Source organism: Mobula hypostoma, chromosome 7 (assembly GCF_963921235.1).
Source record: "Mobula hypostoma chromosome 7, sMobHyp1.1, whole genome shotgun sequence".
NCBI lineage: Eukaryota > Metazoa > Chordata > Chondrichthyes > Myliobatiformes > Myliobatidae > Mobula > Mobula hypostoma.
Genome location: NC_086103.1, coordinates 184,472,956 through 184,493,092, shown reverse-complemented (window position 1 = coordinate 184,493,092; position 20,137 = coordinate 184,472,956). Strand labels below are relative to the sequence as shown.

The 20,137-nt window shown below is 46.5% G+C and overlaps 1 protein-coding gene across 2 annotated transcripts; it reads right to left on the bottom strand.

The window, feature by feature from the left end:
* Window positions 1–1,192: 1,192 nt before the first annotated feature.
* Window positions 1,193–19,027, bottom strand: phox2a (paired like homeobox 2A). 2 transcript variants are annotated; one of them, XM_063052978.1, is made up of 3 exons: window positions 18,805–19,027; window positions 6,266–6,453; window positions 1,193–1,600 (listed from the first exon to the last, which is right to left on the bottom strand). In XM_063052978.1, the coding sequence occupies exons 1-3, from the start codon at window positions 19,025–19,027 to the stop codon at window positions 1,193–1,195; spliced, it is 819 nt and encodes a 272-aa protein (XP_062909048.1). The 2 variants fall into 2 exon arrangements, with proteins under 2 accessions (XP_062909048.1, XP_062909047.1); XM_063052977.1 differs by having other exon boundaries at window positions 1,193–1,618; window positions 6,260–6,453; window positions 18,805–19,018.
* Between the last annotated feature and the right edge of the window lie 1,110 nt (window positions 19,028–20,137).

The window sequence follows — 20,137 nt, the reverse complement described above, 5'->3', positions numbered from 1 at the left end:
AGTGTACAGATCTCTCCGAGAGAGAGGGACTGAGGGAGACTGGTAAGTGTACAGATCTCTCTGAGAGAGAGGGACTGAGAGACACCCGTCAGTGTACAGATCTCCCCGTGAGAGAGAGTGAGTGTGAGACACCGGTCAGTGTACAGATCTCCCCCTGAGAGAGAGGGACTGAGGGAGACTGGTAAGTGTACAGATCTCTCCAAGAGAGAGGGACTGAGAGACACCGGTGGGTGTGTAGATCTCCCTGAGAGAGAGGCACTGAGGGAGACTGGTTAGTATATGGATCTCTCCAAAAGAGAGGGACAGATAGACACCAGTCAGTGTACAAATCTCCCCCTGAGAAAAAGGGACTGAGGGACACTGCTCAGGGTACAGATTTCCCCTTGAGAGAGAGACAGAGAGACATCAGTCAGTGTACAGATCTCCCCCTGAGAGAGGGGGACTGAGAGACACTGATCAGTGTGAAGATCTTCCTGAGAGAGAGAGAGGGGGACTGAGATGCCAGTCAGTATGCAGATCTCCCCTCATTCTGATAAACAATATCATTGCTTTGTAATTGGCGACCTTTTCTCAAGATAGGGAACATTTAACATCATCCACAGACTTGCAGTCTCTTCATTGGCCCATTATGGGATTTTAACCTCAACATAATTTATCTCTTAACAACATACATCAAAGTTGCTGCTGAACGCAGCAGGCCAAGCAGCATCTATAGGAAGAGGCGCAGTCGACGTTTCAGGCCGAGACCCTTCGTCAGGACTGAAACGTCGACTGCGCCTCTTCCTATAGATGCTGCTTGGCCTGCTGCGTTCACCAGCAACTTTGATGTATGTTGCTTGAATTTCCAGCATCTGCAGAATTCCTGTTGTTATAATTTATCTCTTATAAGTTACTAAACACATCACAAGGCCCTGTGGAGTAACCTTGAGGGAGCAGAAAATGGCTCCCATCTATCTATCCTATACCTCTTCCGCTCGCACCTCCCACCCTCCCACCATCTCTATCTTCCACCCAACTCTCTCTCTCTCTCTCTGACTATCTTGCTATCCTTATTTATCATCTCTCCTCTCTCCTTCTCTCCCCTCTCTCTCCCATTCACCCTCCTCTTTTCCCTCCTCCTCTCCCTCTCTCTCCTCCCCATTCCCCTCCCATCTCTCTCCCTCCCTCCCTCCCGTCTGTCTCCTTCGCCTCTCTAGAAGAGGTTTGGTTTGAGCACGTTGGCCTTCCTGTGTAAAGTGGAGAGGACGCCAGCGAAGGGCCCGGCCATGTTGTCACTGGGCTGCCAGGCCTGGGCTTTCAGGAGCTCAGATCCAGCCCATGCGGGAGACTTCATGGTGTGGGAGCTGTTGGGGCTGGGCAGGTTGAGGGGGTGGGGACTAGTGCTGGAGACGGGGCCGGAGGGGGCGGAGGTGGGGGCGGAGGAGGAAGCGGGACACGCTGGGTTGGCGGTGCTGTCCGGGTCGGTACACTTGGCGTCTTTCGACTCGTCCTCCTCGGAGAGCAGGTCGCCCTTCTTTCCGCCCCCGTTACTCCCGCTGCCTTTGGAGTTGGCCGCTCGCTCCTGCTTCCGGAACTTGGCTCGTCGGTTCTGGAACCACACCTGGATCGAGACGGGAAAACGGAGGAGGAGGGGGTCAGAACAAGTGGTCACAGTTACAATGAGACCCAACACAAGCACAAAGAACAGAGGGCCGGGTGGTTCGGTAGCGAAACCGTCAGTGTAATGCTATTACAGCACCAGAGACCTGGGTTCAATTCCGCCACGGTCTGTAAGGAGTTTGTACGTTCCCCACGTGGCTATGTGGATTTCCTGTGGGTGCTCCAGTTTCCTTCCACATTCCAAAGACGTACAGGTTAGGGTCGGTAAGTTGTTGGCACGCTATGTTGGTGCTGGAAGCATGGCCACACTTGTGATCTGCCCCCAGCTCATCCTCAGATTCTGTTGGTCGTTGATGCAAATGAAGCATTTTACAAACGAGGGAATCTGCAGATGTTGGAAGTCCAGAGCAACACACACAAGGTGCTGGAGGAACTCAGCAGGCCGGGCAGCATCTATGGAAAAAAGTACTGTTGATGTTTTGGGTCGAGACCCTTCAGCACTCATTTCACTGTGTGCTTCTGTATTTCGATGTACACAATGAATTTTTATCTTCTGTTCTAGGCATAAGTCTCTTTTGGACTAACTGTACAGGAAATAAAGCTGCTCCAGGTTTGGCCCCACCAATTGCAACACAACATCACTGTTCTGTGACCAAGGCTTCCAGGATGTTAGTGGGTGAGGGCTAATCTTATTGTACAATCTTACAGCTCGCCTCACACCAGCAGATGTGACATCGAACCCTCCAACCCCATTGACTCATCGAACACTACAGCACAGAACCAGGCCCTTCAGCCCATCTAGTCCATGCCTCGTCCTATCGACCCGCCCTCTGTACCCCTCCCATCCATATACCGATTCAAACTCCTCTTAAATATTGCAATCGAACCCACATCCACAAATTCCACTGGCAGCTCGTTCAACACTCAGAGTGAAGAAGTTTCCCATAAATATTTCACCTTTGACCTTTAACCTAGGACATCTAGTACCCACAGCGGTTTGTAAGGAATTTGTATTCCTCTCAACTCGTCCTATCACAGATCTGTTCTACACATCCCTCACCCACGTCTCTCCAAATGAGAAACACTTTGTATCTCTCTCTTTCTCTGATCTCCCAAACCATCAGTTATTCCCCCCTCCACAGACGCTGCCTGACCTGCTGAGTTTCACTAAGGTGATCTGGTTTTGTTTCAGATTTTCAGTGGGATTCGCCAACAGCACTGAGAATTTAACGCAACACACACAAAATGCTGGAGGAACTCTGCAAGTCAGCATCGACTGTTTATTCCTCTCCATGGATGCTGCCTGACCTGCTGAGTTTCTCCAGCATTTTGTGTATTTCCATGCGTCTGCAGAATCTCTTGTGCTCCGACAATTTAAAGTTGGACCTGGAGGTGGGCCGTATGTCAAAGAGCTTGGGAAGAGGTGTCTCAGCTTCTGTGGGAGACAGGAAACAGGAGCCAGGTGTCTGACAGTCACCAAAAAATCCAGCTGGGAACTCTGGAGAAACTCTGTCCTGTAGAGAAAGGGCTTGTGTGGAATCTGCTTCCTCCGGGAGTGGCTGGAGGAGAACATCACTGCATTTCACTTCACTTGCCCCATCACTGAACTGCTCCCACAACCTTACTTTCAAGCACTCTTTAATTTCATGTCACCAATATTTATTGCTTATCTATTTATTATTATTATTTAGTTTTTCTCCTTTCTTTGTGTATTTGCGCAGTTTGTTGTCCTTTGTAGACTGGTGGTTTGTCGGTTCTGTTGGGTGGGTGCAGTCTTTCATTGATTCTGTTGTGTTTCTTGTATTTACTGTCAATGCCTGCAAGTTAATGCATCTCGGGGTTCTATATGTACTTTGATAATAGATTTACTTTGAAGTTAGAACTGGTAAAAAGGCGTTAGTGGAGCCTGGGAGGGAGATGGGGAGACAGAGAGGTGTGAAGGAGGCCGGTGTGGGGCAGGAGCACAACAGAACAACCTGTTGTCTGTTGCTGAAGTTTCCTGAGACAGACGGGGAGCCAAGGGGACGGTCTTCACACAGAGGATGGTGGTTATATGGAATGGACTGCCAGAGGAAGTGATGGAGGCAGGTAAGGTATTAGGACAGGGACTTAGATGGGGGAAATGTAGAGGGACGTGGACAACTGGGGTTGGTGAAGATCAGGGGTTCTTAACCTCGGTTAATGGTAAGGATCGATGACATAAAAATAGACTGGGAACTCCTAGTGCAGATAATCATCACAGCCAGGACAGACAGGTGAGTGGCACTGTAATGTGGTGTAGTGAGAGCTGGAATATCGTGTTCAGTTCTGGTCCCTTCATTATAGGAAGCATGTGGAAGCCTTAGAGATAGTGCAGAGGAGATTTATCAGGATGCTGCCTGGACTAGAGAACATGTCTTATGAGGGTAGATTGAGTGAGCTGGGGATTTTTTCTTTGGAATGAGGAGGATAAGAGGTGACTTGATAGAAGTGTACAAGATGGTAAGAGGCACGGATCGAGTGGACAACCACAGACTTTTTCCCAGGGCAGAGGTGGCTAAAATGAGGGGGCATAATTTTAAGGTGATTGGAGTGGGTGTAGAACACACTGCCAGGGTTGGTGGTAGAGGCAGATACATTAGAGACATTGACGAGACTCTTAGATAGGTACATGGATGGTAGAAGAATGGAGGGCTATGTGTGAGGGAAGGGCTAGATTGATCTTAGAGAAGATTTAAAGGTGATACAACAAGGCCTGGAATGTGCCGAACTGCTCCATGCTCTATGTAGTGTCCGTGACCAGATTCAATTCCCTCTGCTATCTGTAGGAGTTTGTATCTTCTCCCCGTGACCACATGGGTTTCCTCTGTTTGCTCTAGTTTCCTCCCAGAATCCGAAAGCATCCAGGTTAGGGTTAGTAAAATGCAGACATGAAGCGTAGCAACACCTGTGGGCTGCCCCCAGCTCATCCTCGGACCGTGCTGGTCATCGGCACAAGTAACACAATTCACTGGATGCTTCGATGTGCGTGTGACAAATACGCTCATCTTTAATCTAATCTATTCCTGTGCTGTATATTCCTGCGATCCACACGTCCTGGGGATCAACACACACAAAATGCTGGAGAAACTCGGCAGGTCAGGCAGTATCTATGGAAATAAACAGTCAATGTCTCGGGCTGAGATCTTGCAACAGGACTGAAAAGGAAGGGGGAAGATATCAGAATAAAATGGTGGGGGGTGGGGGGGGAGGGGAGGGAGGTGATAGGTGAAGCCAGGTGGGTGGGAAAGGTCAAGTGTTAGAGAGGAAGGAATCTGACAGGAGAGGAGAGTGGGAAGGAGGAGGGACACCAGAGGGAGGTGATAGGCAGGCAGGGAGAAGAGGTATGAGGCCAGAGTGGGGAATAAAAGAAGATGGAAGGATGGGAGGGGGGAAAAAATTACTGGAAGTTGGAGAAATCGATGTTCATGCCATCAGATTGGAGCCCACCCAGACAGAGTAGAAAGTGTTGCTCCCCCCACCCTGAGAGTGGCCTCATTGTGGCAAAAGGGAATCCTGGGGGTCAGTTTAGGAGGGGCTGATGGGAACGTGGGGGGAATGAATGGATGGTGAAAGGCTACATGGAAGATTTGGGGCCTGTTCCCAAGCCACTGAGGATGGGATGCATTGATTGGGAAGCAGAGACCGGGAACAACGAAGGTTCAGTCGGGTGTGGGTATGGCAGAAATGTTGGGAATATTTGCTTATTTATTTAGGGATACATGAGGGTAACAGGCCCTTCTGCCCACTGAACCCATGCTGTCCAGTTATACCCATGTGACCAATTAGCCCACTTGCCCATATGTCTTAGGACTGTGGGAGGAAACCAGAGCACTCGGAGGAAACCCACACACGTACAGACCCCTTACAGGTAGCAGAGAGAACTAGGGGTCATGGGTTGGGAGTGAAAGGTGAAATATTTAAGGGGAACCTGAGGAAGAACTTCTCCACTCAGTGCGTGATGCGAGTGCAGAACGAGCTGCCAGCAGAAGAGCTGGATGCAAGGTTGATTTCAATGTCCGAGGAATTTGGAAAAGTTCAAGTTCAAAGTACATTTATTATCAAAGTATGAATACTATAGAGAACTTTGAGATTCATCTTCTTGCAGGCACTCACAAAACAAAGAAACACAGTAGAACCTATTAAAACCCCCACACAACAAAGACCATCAAACACCCAATTTGTGGTAAAAAAGAACAAATCATGCAAACAGTAAAAAGTAAACAAATAACACACAGAACGTGAACCACCGAGTCCCCGAGAGTGAGTCCACGGTCACGGAACCAGTTCAGCATTACAGCTGGTCCAGGAGCCGGATGGCTGCCGGCCACGGTCACGGAACCTGTTCAGCTCTGTTCACGGATGGGAGGGTTATGGAGAACTACGGTCCACGTGTGAGTTAATGGGACGGGGCAGAATAACTGTTCAGCACGGACTAGGTGGGCTGAAGTGGTCTATGAACCCGGGTTGCTGGTGCGTAATAGAATGACGCTACCATGCCGCACTGTAATTCTCAGCGGCGTCACCCGGGCTACAGAGGCCTCTGGAGCAACTCAAAGCCCAGACTCCAGCCTCTGGGGATCGGGAAGACGACCGGCAACCCCTGCACCCACTGGCCCGTGGTGGGGAACACTGGGAGAAGCTGTACCTGGACACGGGCCTCGGTGAGGTCGATCTTCAGCGCCAGCTCTTCCCGGGTGTAGATGTCAGGGTAGTGAGTCTCGGCGAAGACTCGCTCTAGCTCCTTCAGTTGGGAGCTGGTGAACGTAGTCCGGATCCTCCGCTGTTTCCGCTTCTCATTTATCCCTCCGTGATCCGTAAAGAACTTGTAGGGAACTAGGTTGAAAAGAAATCTGGATTAGGGAGGAGCAGGTCTGAGTATCCAATCAGGTTCAAGTTTATAAATAATGGCACAGAAACTACACTGCAGTGGACAGGACAGGAAACGTCTCGACAACGTGTCACCAGCACCACCACCAGTCTGCCCAGCATCAAGGACATCCAGTATTTAGAAAAGTGCCAGTAAAGGACCAGTAACACGATGAAGGATCCCACCCACCCTGCTCATGGACTGTTTCTCCCACTCCCATCAGGGAGGAGGCTACATCGCATCCACACCAGGACCACCAGACTCAAAAACAGTTACTTTCCCCAAGCAGTAAGACCGATCAACACCTCCACCCACTAACCCACCCCTCCACACCCCCAACCACCACTACTTTATCATTTCCTGTCAGAGTCACCTAATGTACAGACACTCCTGTGCCTAGCATCACTTTATTGACAATACAATCAATCTGTGTATATAAGCTATCTTATGCATTTGTATTCATTGTTTTTAATTATAATTGTTTTCCTTATCATCTTGTTTATTTTTTGTGCTGCATCGGATCTGGAGTATCAATTATTTCGTTCTCTTGTGTACTGGAAATATTGAAACTTGAATAATAATCAAGGATCAAAGTGTATATTCATTGTATGTTCGTTCAGTAGTCACTTTATTAGGTACACCTGTACACCTGCTCGTTAGTGGAAATATCTAATCAGCCAATCATGTGGCAGCATCTCAATGCACAAAAGCATAAAGAGATGGTGAAGAGGTTTAGCTGTTGTTCAGACCAAACATCAAAACGGGGAAGAAATGTGATCTAAGTGACTTTGACCATGGCATGATTGTTGGTGCCAGATGGGATGGTTTGAGTATCTCAGAAACTGCTGATTTTTTGGAATTTTCATGCACAACAGTCTCTGAAGTTTACAGAGAATGGTACAAAAAACGAAGAACCATCCAGTGAGTGGCAGTTCTGTGGGCAAGTGTCTTGTTAATGAGAGAGGTCAGAGGAGAATGGCCAGACCGGTTCAAGCTGACAGGAAGGTGACAGTAACTCAAATAACCACGTGTTACAGCAGTAGTGTGCAGAAGAGCATCTCTGAATGCACAACACATTGAACTTTGAAGTGGATGGGCAAAGCAGCTGAAGACCACAAACTTTATTAGGTACAGAAGGTAATAAAATGGCTGCTGGGTGTATACATTCTGATTCAGCAGATGCTGACACACATAAAATGATGGAGGAACTCAGCAGGTCAGGCAGCATCTACGGAGAGGAATAAACGGTCAATGTTTCAGGCTGAGGCCCTTCAATAGTACTGAAAAGGCAGGGGGAAGAGGTCAGAATAAGAAGGTGGGAGACGGGAAAGGAGAACAAGCTGTCAGGTGATAGGTGAGGGGGACTGAAGTAAGAAGCTGGGAGGTGATAGGTGGAAGAGGGCTGAAGGAGGAATCTGATTGGATAGGAGAGTGGACCATGGGAGAAAGGGAAAGAGGAAGGGGCCTAGAGGGAGGTGATGGCAGATGTGGAGACGAGAAGGGGTGAGAGGGGAACCAGAAAGAGAGAAGGGGAGGGGGAGAAATGACTTCAATCTGGGAAGATTGATTTTAATGCCATTAGGCTGGAGGATACACAGATGGAATATGAGGTGTTGCTCCTCCAACCCGAGTGTGGCTGCATTGAGGCAGCATAGACCGACATGCCGGAATGGGAACGGGGATTGGAATTAAAACTCCTACATGTACTAGGAAGTTGCTGGTGTGTTGGTCAGGGTGTGAAAAGCAATAAAAACAACAACATTCAACAATTGTAAACAATAAAAATTTATACAAAGTAAGGAATTGTATATAAATAAAAGCTCATAAAGTTAGAGGTTAACAGGTGGATATAGAATTAAGTGCATAAGTATATAAATACTAAAATGCATTTACAATATAAACAGCAGCATAACAAGTGGTTTTAAATGTTTACAGTGCGGTGATGGGGTTGATAGAGGGGGGTGGGGAGGTGGCTAACTAGAATGGTTGATCAGATTAACAGCCTGGGAAAGAACTTCTAAGATGACCATGATTTTTTTGTTTTAATAGCCCCACAGTGCTTTGCAGAAGAGAGCTTCTTTTTATCATTGACATATATTGTGAAATGTGTTGTTTTGCCGCAGGAGTACAAAGCAATACATATAAAAACACTGTAACTTACAAAAAGAAGTATTAAAAAAAGGATAGTGCAAAAAGAGAGCAAAGATAGTGAGGCAGTGTTCAATGGGTTCATTTTCCATTCAGTAATCTGATGGCGGAGGGGAAGGAGCTGTTCCTGAAACATTGAGTGTGTCTTCAGGCTCCTGCACCTCCTCCTCGATGGTGGCAATGAGAAGAGGGAATCTCCTGGGTAATGGGGTCCTTAATGATGGATGCCGCCTTTTTGAGGCATTGCCTTTTGAAGACGTCCACGATGCTGGGGAGGCCAGCGCCCACGATGGAGCTGGATGAGTTTACAACTTTCCGCAGCTTTTTCCGATCCTGTGCAGTGGCCCCTCCAGACCAGACGGTGATACAACCAGTCAGAGTGCTCCCATGGTACCTCTGTAGAAACTTGCTACACCCCAGGTGGTCAAGGTAGTCAGAGCCGAGAGCAAGAACAGACCACTCAGCCCCTTGACTCATGCTGTAATTCAATGACATCACCGACCTGTCACCTATCTCTCAGGGTCTGTGTCCCAGTTTTGGAGAATCTCCAGCCTCAGATTAAAATTGTATGAGACAATAAGAGACATAAATCCAGTAAACAGCCTATGGAAAGGGCTGGTATGAGGGGGCCTTGTTTGAAGGTGACTGGAGGAAAGTATAGGGGGGTTGTCAGAGCTAGATTGTTTTACACAGAGTGGTGGTAGAGGCAGATGCATCAGGGGCATTTAAGAAACATCTTTGACAGGCTCATGGATGATAGAATAACGGAGGAGGGCAGGGTTAGCTGGATCCTGGTGTAGGTTAAAGGGTCAGCACAACGTTACTGGCAGAAAGGCCTGTACTGTGCTGTAGTGTTCTATGTTCTATGACACCATGACACTGGATTCTCTTTGTGCCAATCTAAATATCCCTGACGTATCTGCCTCTACAACACCCCTGGCAGCCAGTTCCACACACTCACCACTCTCTGTGTAACAAAAACTACCTCTGATATCCCCACTGTACTTCCTTCCAATCATCTCAAAATTATGCCCCTTCGTATAAGCCGTTTCCACCCTAGGGAAAAGTCTCTGGTTATTCTCGCTATCTATGCTTCTTATCATCTTGTACACCTCTATCACGTCACCTCTCGTCCTCCTCTCCAGAACGAAAAGCCCTAGCTCACTCAAGCTATCCTCATTAGACATGCTCACTTGTAAATCCAGGTAAACCACCTCTGCGCCCTCTCTAAAGCCTCCACATCCTTCCTATAATGAGCTGACAGAAACAGAACACAATATTCCAAGTGTGGTCTAACCTGGGTTTTATAGAGCTGTGACATTACCTTGTCCCTCTTGAACTCAATCTGTGGAATCACTTGGTTTATGATTTGCCCCTCTATCTACGCCTGTTGTCATGGCAACAACCTTTCCTTCAATGTCAGCAAAACAAAGGAGCTCATTGACTTCAGGAAGCAAGAGGGGGGCACAGGGGGGACGTGGACACACTCAGGGTATCAATGGCCATGACGTGGAGATGGCTGAGAGCTCATTGTGGTACTTGCTCACCATGATCGAGTTGGGCCAAAGGACCTGTTGCCATGCTGAGTGTCTCTATGACTCTAAAGTTGCTCAGGATTCTGCAGTTTCTCCCCAGTTAGACAGTATCCATTCTCTTTATTTCCCCTGGTACCGTGGATATAATCACCTTTTCCCACGTTATGCTTTATGTGCCAGATCTTTGCCCATTCACTTGACCCATCCCTATGTCCACTTGCTGTCACCAGATGCCCCCCTCCTTGGCAGATGGTCTTTCTCCAGGAAATAGAAACATTTACAAAGTAGGGATCCTTCAAAGAAGTGGGAGGAACAGAGAGCCAAGTTTTGAGGTGTAAGCATCGCCAACACACGTGACCTAATCCAGCCATGACAAGAGGCTCACCAGTGCCTGTACTTCCTCACACTTGGAGTACTGCGTTGAATTCTAGTTGCCTCATTATAGGAAGGATATGGAAGCTTTAGACAGGGTGCAGAGGACCAGTTCATGTCTGGATTAGAGAGCAAGTTTTACGAGGATAGGTTAAGCAAGATAGGGCTTTTCTCTTTGGAGTGATGAAGGACGAGAAGTGACTTGATAGAGGTTGACAAGATGATAAGAGGCACAGATCGTGTGGACAGTCAGACACCTTTTCCGAGGGTGGAAGTGGTTAATACAAGGGTGCATAATTTTAAAGGTGTTGGAAGAAGTATATGGGGATGTCCGAAGTAAGTGTTTTTTTACACAGAGAGTGGTGGGTGCATGGAACACATTGCCAGGGGTGGTGGTAGAGGTAGACTCATTTCAGGCATAATGGTAGAAAAGTGCAGGGTTATGTTGGGGGGGGGGTGCAGATTGATCTTGGAGTAGGTTAAAAGGTTGGCATTATATTGTGGACTGAAGGGCCTGTACTGTGCTGTAGTGTTCTGTGTTCTTTGAAATTTAACATGTCCCAGTGATGCTCTCCAATTTTTATCAATTAGAGTGTGTCCTGTCCGGATACATCACAGCTTAATTTGGCAACTGTTCTGCCCAAGATCATATGAAATAATCAACAGCCTCCCCTACATGGATTGCATCTACACTTCTCACCGCCTCAGTAAAGCAGCCAACACATTCTACTATGAAAAGAATCTTGAACCAAAAGAGTTAAAAAGAAGTGGATATGGCCAGTCCATCGTGGGTAAAGCCCTTCCCACCATTGAGCACATCTATGTGAGCGCTGTCACAGGAAAGCAGCATCCATCATCAGGGACCCCCAGGACATGCCCTTTTATCACTGCTGCCATCAGGAAGGAGGTAGAGGAGCCTCAGGACTCACACCATCAGGTTCAGGAACAGTTATTACCCCTCTACCATCAGGCTCCTGAACCAGAGGGGATAACTTCACTCGCCCCAACAGTGAACTGCTCCCACAGCCTATGGATTCACTTTCAAGGACTCTTCATCTCAATACAATATGTCACTGTATACAACCCTAAGATTCATTTTCTGGCGGGCATACTCAATAAGTCCATAATAGAACAATAACCATTATAGAATTGATGGAAGACCGCACCAACTCGGGCGTTCAACCAGAGTTCAAAAGACAACCAACTGTACAAATACAAGAAGGAAGAAATAATAATAGTAAATAAATAAGCAATAAATATTGAGAACATGAGATGAAGAGTCCTTGAAAGTAAGTCCACGGGTTGTGGGAAGATCCACAGCACCCTCCACGTGAGAAAGATTCCCTTCGGGACCCCTTTAAATCTTTCTCCTCTCAACTTAAACCTGTGCCTTTTGGTTTTAAACTTCCCAACCCTGGGGGAAAGACTGTTCACATTATCTCTGCCCTTCATGATTTTATAAACCTCCATAAGGTCACTCGTCAGTCTCCTTCAGTCCAGGGAAAACTGTCCCAGCCTCCTGGGGGAGATATGGTACCATAGCGGTTAGCGCAATACTCTGATAGTGCCCGCGACATGGGTTCAATTCCCATCTGTATGTTCGCCCCGTGACGGCGTGGGTTTCTTCAGGGTGCTCCAGTTTCCTCCCTATTCCCAAAGACGTGTGTATTAGTAGGTTAACTGGTCACTTAGGTGTAATTGGGCGATAGGGTCTCATTGGAATGGACGGCCTGAAACCGTGCTGTCTCGCTAGAAAATTTAAAACATAAAATCTTCTCTATAACTCACGCAATATGTTGGAGGAACTCAGCAGGTCAGGGAAATAAACCATTGACATTCCCCTCCATAGCTGCTGCTGGAACCGGGAGTTCCTCCGGTTATTTGTGTGTGTTGCTCTGGATTTCCAGCATCTGCAGAATCTCTTGTGTCTCTGGCCAGCCGACCAGTCTCTCCTTGTAACACAAACCCTCCAGTTCGGGAGGCTTCCTTGTGAATCCTTTCTGCACTCTTGCTGTCTTAATCATATCCTGTCTACAAGTGTGTGACCAGAACTGCGCAGAGTGGTGTGGTACGGTAGTGTAGCGGTCAGTCTAACATTTTACAGAATAGCTGTAAGATCAACGTTCGGTTCCCACTGCTGCCTCTGAAGAGTTTGTATGTTCTACCCCATGACCATGTGTGTTTCCTCTGGGTGATCTGGTTTCCTCCCGCAGTCCAAAGATTACAGTTAGGGTTAGAGAGTTGACAACATGCCGCATTAATGCCAGAAGCGTGGGGACACTCGCGGGCATCCCCCAGACAATCCTCACTGATTTGATTCAATGCAAATGAAGCATTTCACTGTACGTTTTGTGGTTTTGATGGACATGTGACAAAACTAATCTAATCAATACTCCAGAATGTAGTGTAAAGACCGGAATGCTGGCACAGCATAAATCCAAAAAGCTAACAGCTATTATTTATTACAGGGGCAACTGAATACAAAAGTGGGCAGGTTATGAGACTTTAAGACATAGGAGCAGAATTAGGCCATTTGGCCCATCGAGTCTGCTCTACTGTTCCATCATAGCTGATTTATTATCCCTCTCAATCCCCCTCTCCTGCCTTCTCCCCAGAACCTTAGACACCCTCACTGCTTTAAATATACCCAACCACTTGGCCTCCACAGCCGGTCTGTGGCGATGAATTCCAGATTCACCACCCTCTGGCTAAAGAAATTCCTCCTCATCTCTGTTCTACCTGGACGTCCCTCTATTCTGAGGCTGTGTCCTCTGGTCCTACTATAGGAAACATTGTCTCACATCCACCTTATCCAAACCTTTCATTATTCAATGAGATCCCCCTCCCCCATTCTTATATGATCTGTGTTCTATAGACACAGTGGATTCTGGTTAACTGGGACACATCGGGACCAGTACATTTTGACCCAGTTATATAGCTGCGCAAATTAGCCAAAGTTTCATGGAAGTAGTGTGTTTAATATTTAATTTAATACATTTTAAATTGACCTGGCTGGTGGCGTAGTGGCATCAGCAACGGACTTCGGGACGAAAGGTCCCGAGTTTGAATCCAGCTGACTCCCCTGCACACTTTCCATCCGTGCTGGGTTATGAGCTGCTGATCTCTTTGGAAACTCACCCGGCAGAAGGCAATGGCAAACCACTGCTGTAACTTGCCTCGGACACGGTTCCCCAGTACGTCAGAGAGGCGTGGAGGGAAATTGTCTGGTAACTGGAGAAACTCCAGAATGCGACGTACCTTTTTTACATATTAAATTAAGACCGGCTTTTCACTATCTCGGTACATAGACAATAATTAACCAATTTACTAATTCACCAGAGTCTGTACAAGTTTCTCAGGGGCAGAGAGCCAGGCTTGTTGATGAGGTAGAAGTTAAACCCACAGGGTTTCTTCACCTGCATCTCTCCTCTCCCTCTAAATTTCTCCATCTTTGTGTGTGAACCAATCTTATAGAGTTTTACGAGGAGGTTACCAGGAAAGTGGATGAAGGCAAGGCAGTGGATGTTGTCTACATGGAACTTAGTAAGTCCTTTGACAAGGTCCCGCATGGGAGGTTGGTCAAGGTGGTTCAGTTGCTCAGGACTCAGGATGGGGTAGTAAATTGGATTAGACATTGGCTTTGTCGGAGATGCCAGAGAGTGGTAGCAGAGAGTTGCCTCTTTGACTGGAGGACTGACAAGTGGAGTGTGGCAGGGATCGGTACTGAATCTCTTGTTGTTTGTCATCTACATCAACAATCTGGATGATAATGTGATTAACTGGATCAGCAAGTTAGACGATGACTCCAAGACTGGGGGTGTATTGGACAGTGAGGGAGACTGTCATGGCTTGCAGAGGGATCTGCACCAGCTGGGAAAATGGTCCAAAAAAATGGCAGATGGAACTTAATTCAGACAAGTTTTGCACTTTGGTAGGACCAACCAGAGTAGGTCTTACACAGTGAATGTTAGGGCACTGAGGATTGTGGTAGAACAGAGGGATCTGGCAATACGGGTCCACAATTCATTGAAAGTGGTGTGACAGGGTCATAAAGAGAGCCTTTGACACATTGGCCTTCATAAATCAATGTACTGAGTACAGGAGATGGAATGTTATGTTAAAGTTGTATAAGATGTTGGTGAGACCTAATTTGGAGTATTGTGTACAATTTTTGCCACCTACCTACAGCAAAGATGTAAACACAGGTGAAAGAGTACAGAGAAAAATTACAAGGATATTGCCAAGTCTGGAGGACCTGAGTTGTAAGGAAAGATTGAATATATTAGGACTCTGTTCCTTAGAACATAGAAGATTGAGAGGAGATATGATAGAATTATACAAAATTATGAGGGGTATAGATAGGGTAAATGCAATCAGGCTTTTTCCATTGAGGTTGGGTGGGACTACAACCAGAGGTCATGAGTTAATGGTGAAAGGTGAAAAGCTTAAGGGGAACATGAGGGGAAACTTCTTCACTCAGAGGGTCATGACAGTGTGATGCATGCAATCTCAATTTCAAAGCTTAAGCAAAGTTTGGATAGATTTAAATTAAATTTGGAAGTTTGGAGAGCTATGGTCCCAGTGCAGGTCAATGGGAGTAGGCAGTTTAAATTGTTTTGGTATGGACTAGATAGGCCAAAGGGTCTGTTTCCATGCTGTTCTTTTCTATTACACTATGACTCTATGATTCTCTGTTCCTCTGTCTCTCTCTCTGTTGCCTTCCCTTTTCTTTCCATCTTTCCGCATTCTCTCTCTTTCCCTGTTTTCTGTCTCCCAACATCCCTCTGCTTCCACACTCATTCTCTCCTATTCACTTACCCTTCTTGCATTCTTCCTGTTCTTCTCACAACCTTCTCTTGGGGAATCTTGCTGTTCACAGTGTGTTAGGCCTCCCTGTCTCTGGTACCTACACTGAGCCACAACGTAAGTAGCAAAGGAGCAAGTACGAGGTCAGACAGCTCCTGATCCAGTGAGGAATGAAATATTGCTGGGACGTGAGGCCGGAGTGAGTAATATTGGTGAGCATCAAGGCAAGAGTGATCATAATATTGGAATATTTATGGGAAAGTATATTGTCTACTCCAATGTGAGAGTGTCTTTCTGCAGGAAGGTAAATTTCAATGGATGAGAACATTTAAAGAATGATGACCATGCACTTTGCTAGAAGGAATAAAGGTGTGGGCTATTTTCCTAATGGGAATCAGATTCAGAAATCAGAGGTGCAATGGGACTTGGGACTCCTCATACAAATTTCTCTAAAGGTTTATCAGGGACCCCCACCAACCAGACCAAGCTCTCTTCTCACTGCTGCCATCAGGAAGAAGGTACAGGAGCCTCAGGACTCACACCACCAGGTTCGGGAACAGTCATTACCCCTCATTCATCAGGCTCTTGGACCAAAGAGGATATTTTCACTCAATTTCACTTGCCCCATTATTGAAATGCTCCCAGAACCTATGGACTCACTTTCAAGGACTCATGTTCTCGATATTTATTGTTTATTATTTATTTATCATTACTTCCTTTTTGTATTTGCACAGCTTGGTGTTTTCTCTGATCGAACAGCCTAGTTGGGCGGTTTTTCATTGATTTTGTTATGGTTATTATTCTATAGATTTATTGAGTATGCCCTCAAGAAAATGAATCTCAGGGTTGTAAATGGTGACATATACGTACTTTCATAATAAATATATTTTGAACTTATACTGTAAGTCGGTGGTAAGGAAGGCAAATGCGATGTTAGCATTCATTTCAAGAGGACGAGAGTATAAAAGCAAATGGAGAGGCTTTAAAAGGCATTGGTCAGCCCATTTGGTGTGTTGTGAGCAGTTTTAGGTCCTTATCTAAGAAAGGATGTGCTGGCGTTAGAGAGGAGGTTGACGAGAATGATCCCAGGAATGAAAGGGTTATGTACGAGGAGGGTTTGATGGTTCTGGGCCTGTACTTAGTGGCGTTTAGAGGAGGAGAGGAAACCGCAGCACCCGGAGGAAACGCACGCGGTTACGGGGAGAACGTACAAACTCCTTATAGACAGCGGAGGAATTGAATTCCGATTTTACAGCTGGAGGTGTAAAGCGTTGTGTTAACAGCTCCCGGCATTGCCGAGATCATCAACGTTCACTAACAATATATTGCCGTTAAACAAAGTTGGGTTTATCGGCCGCCTTCTCTCCCAGAGTTTCGGAGATTGCGGATTTTGACATCCACACTTCTTAACTCTGTTTCTCTGCATCCTGTACTCGTCCCCCTGTCCCCCCTGTCCCCCTGTCTATTTCCCACGTTAGTCTTTGTGCCCCTCCCTCCGTCTTCCGTCTATCTTCCCATTCTCAGTCTCTCTACCCCTCTCTGCCTCCCTGTCCATCTCCCCGCGTCAGTCTCGCTCCCCTCACCGTTTGTCTATTGCTTCTCTTTCTTCCTTCATCCATCCATCCATCTAATCTTGTCCCGTCTCCTTGTATCCGCCTCTCTTTCTATACCCTCCGTCCCTCTCTATCTCTTTGCCTCTCCCTGCCCCTCCCTACCCCTCTCCCTGCCTCTCCCTACCCCTCCCTGCCTCCCTCTGCCTCTCCCTACCCCTCCCTGTCTCTCTCTGCCTCTCTGTACCGCTGGCAGCACCGAAACGGAAAACCAGAAATATTTCGTTTCAAATCGAACTGAAAGTCAACGAAATACCATATTTAAAAAAAGCAAAGCCAGTGACATTAAAAGTGAATAAAACTGTTAATGATTCATTTGTAAAAAGTCGCAACAAAATTTAAAATTAATTTTGGTGAGAAGTGGGGAGGGGTTTGACTGGAATCGGCGGGTGATGATAATCAAAACCTCCTCGCCGGCCTCTGTACCCGATCCCCACCAATTTTCCTGGTTTTCCCCGCAAAAAAATAAAACAAGTCCGAAGTTTAATCTGTCGTATTTGATTCTTGAATGTGGGTTATTTTTTTGAAAACGTTTTGTTCATCCCTTGCGCGTAAGAACGAAATGAAATTTAACGGGAATTAAATCTTCTTTGGCGTTGCTAACGGGAACATCTCGAGATTCGTTTTTCACGTCTTCTAGACTAGAGGCAGAGACAGACAGACACACAGAACGAACATAGATTGAGAAACATACAGAAACGAGTACAGGGAGGGATACAGAGAGAGAGAGAGAGAGAGAGAGAGAGCGCTAGAGAGGAGGACACAGACAGATAACGAATGCAGAGAACAACGATGTAAATAAGACAGAAACGAATGCAGAGGGGTGCAGAGATACACGGAGAGAGAGAAATACAGGGAGATGAGTAGAAGATGTCTCCTACGGTGAGAGAATCTCAGACTAGAGGACACAGCCTCAGAATAGAGGGGCGTCTTTTTAGAACGGAGATGATGAGGAATTTCGTTAGCCAGAGAGTGGTGAATGTGTGGAATTCGTTGACACAGGAGGCTGTGGAGGCCAAGTTTTTATGTTTATTTGAGGCAACGGTTGATAGATTCTTGATTGTTCAGGGCATGAAGGCAGGAAATTGGGGCTGTGAGATAAAAATTGATCAGCCATGATGAAATGGTGGAGCAGACTCGATGGGCCAAATGGCCTGATTCTGCTCCAATGTCTTATGGTCTTATGGAGATGGTTTAAGAGGAGGTAGAGAAAAAGAGAGAACGAGAGAGAGAACAGAGAGGGGGATGCAGAGAGACAGATACAGGGAGGGAGATGAAGAAAACGAAAACGTATAGAGAGAGACTCGGATAAAGGGAGACTGAGAGGGGTATGCACGCACACGCACTAATTCGCACACAGACACACCTAGAGAGCCGCCCTGCTAACTGTCTCAGAACCTAACACGGCACACGGTCATAGACCACCCCACCGCCCAATCCCAATGAGAGGAGATAATTCATAATTTGAAGTTAATCTGCGAAAATAAAATCCGTTAATTTGGAAAAGAGACCACGAACCCTTGTGTTGTTAAAGTCCATTTGGAGCCGGTACTTATAGTTCAGGGACCGCGCCGGAAATCCTTGCCCCAATAAAGAATAATTTGGGGGAAAGCGTCCTACCTGTGTACCGCAGAGATTTGATTGTAATCTTTTTTTTTTGATTTAATGCGCAGAGTTTCTTTAACCAAATTAAGGCGTTAATGTGTGCCGGGCTGTGAATTTAATAAACCCCCAAATAACTCAATTACACCGCAGATCTCTCTCCTCCGCCCAATCACCACGTTTAACAATGTCCAAACGCGGGGCAACTAATTCCCCATACTTCACGGTTAACGCTGACACGTACCTGTGGTGTACGGTGCTGTCTGGTGATCTCGCAGGGGTCCCAAACTGCAGTTGGCCGAGGCGAGGCTGGGGCAGACGGGGCCGGTTCCAAAACTGGACCGAATGTGGTTATATTGGAAATTGTTGCTCTGACTGCACGGGCTGAAATCGGCGTACGCCGAGGCTTCCATCGCAGCCATGCAGGAGTCGTAAGAATTGAGGTAAGCGTAATCCATTTTAAACATAGAATACGGGGTTCAGGCTGGGCTGGACACAGGACAAGGTGGAGATTTTGATTCGCGTTCCCTCTTGAGTGGGGAGACAAGGGCTTCTGATGCCCTCGCCAGCGTTGTGACTGTTAACTCCAGAACTAGGCTAGCTAATAAACTTACCGGCACTTTGAAACAATACCGAGGCGACGGCTCTTTTTTTACATGACAATAAATCCTGACCGGATTGGGTTGGAGATTGAGCAATCTGCTCGCTCCAATCTCCTCCCATGCATCAATAATGGAGCTATTTTAACCCTTTCGGTATCTCCCCTCCCTCCTGCCCCACACATAGACACAAACACAGACAGACTCTCTCTCACACACACACACGCAACCGTAAACTTTAACCAACGCCAACGACTTTCTTATTAGTTACGAGTGTACTCCCGCCCCTGGGCGCAGAACCTATAACCAGCAAAAGAGAATTTTTCGTGAGATTGTACCGGAGGGGTTGAGATGGAGACATTCAGAGAGAGAGAGAGAATTCCGAGATAGTCAGAGGCAGAATGCAGACAGAGAGAGAGAGGGTGGGAGAGAATTCAGAGATAATCAGGCGGAATTCAGAAAGAGAGGGGAAATATTTACAGATTCATGCAGCGGGAATTCAGAGATAGGATTCAGGAGAGAAAGAGGGGGAGTTGACAGATTTGGAAAAGGACAATACTGAGACAGAATTCAGAAAGATAGAAAAAAGCAGGAGACGAAGGAGACACATACACACACAGATACAGAGAGAGGGAGAGAGAGATTAATAAAGAGAATGATGAAAAGAGAACACAGATCAGTTAAAGAATAAACCGTCAATAGAAAATAAAATGATTTAACATTGTTGTTGCCGGGAATAACATTTTCAATATCGGTCCTGTTGATTATCATCATGCATTATAAAATATTCGGAATTTTTGTTTGTAATTCGTAAACAGTAACTCAGTCTGCAATAATATTTCTAACAATTTATATCTGTTCTGGTAATTTTATGACTTTCTATCTTTTTTTATCGGAAATAAATTTTATTTAGAAACCGTAGAATTGGAATTGAAACTGGCCGTCTTTGACGTCTAACGCTGCCGAGAGCCGGGGGTG

Bases quoted from the DNA above. Each gene is read 5' to 3' on its own strand.
- phox2a (XM_063052977.1), bottom strand. From the start codon at position 19,018: ATGGATTACGCTTACCTCAATTCTTACGACTCCTGCATGGCTGCGATG. The intron at 6,454-18,804 runs GTACGTGTCAGC...TTTTCAACCTAG, and splicing joins GACAGCACCGTACACCACAG to TTCCCTACAAGTTCTTTACG. The intron at 1,619-6,259 runs CTTCTCCCAGTG...CTCCTCCTCCGT, and splicing joins AGGCCCGTGTCCAGGTACAG to TTTCCCGTCTCGATCCAGGT.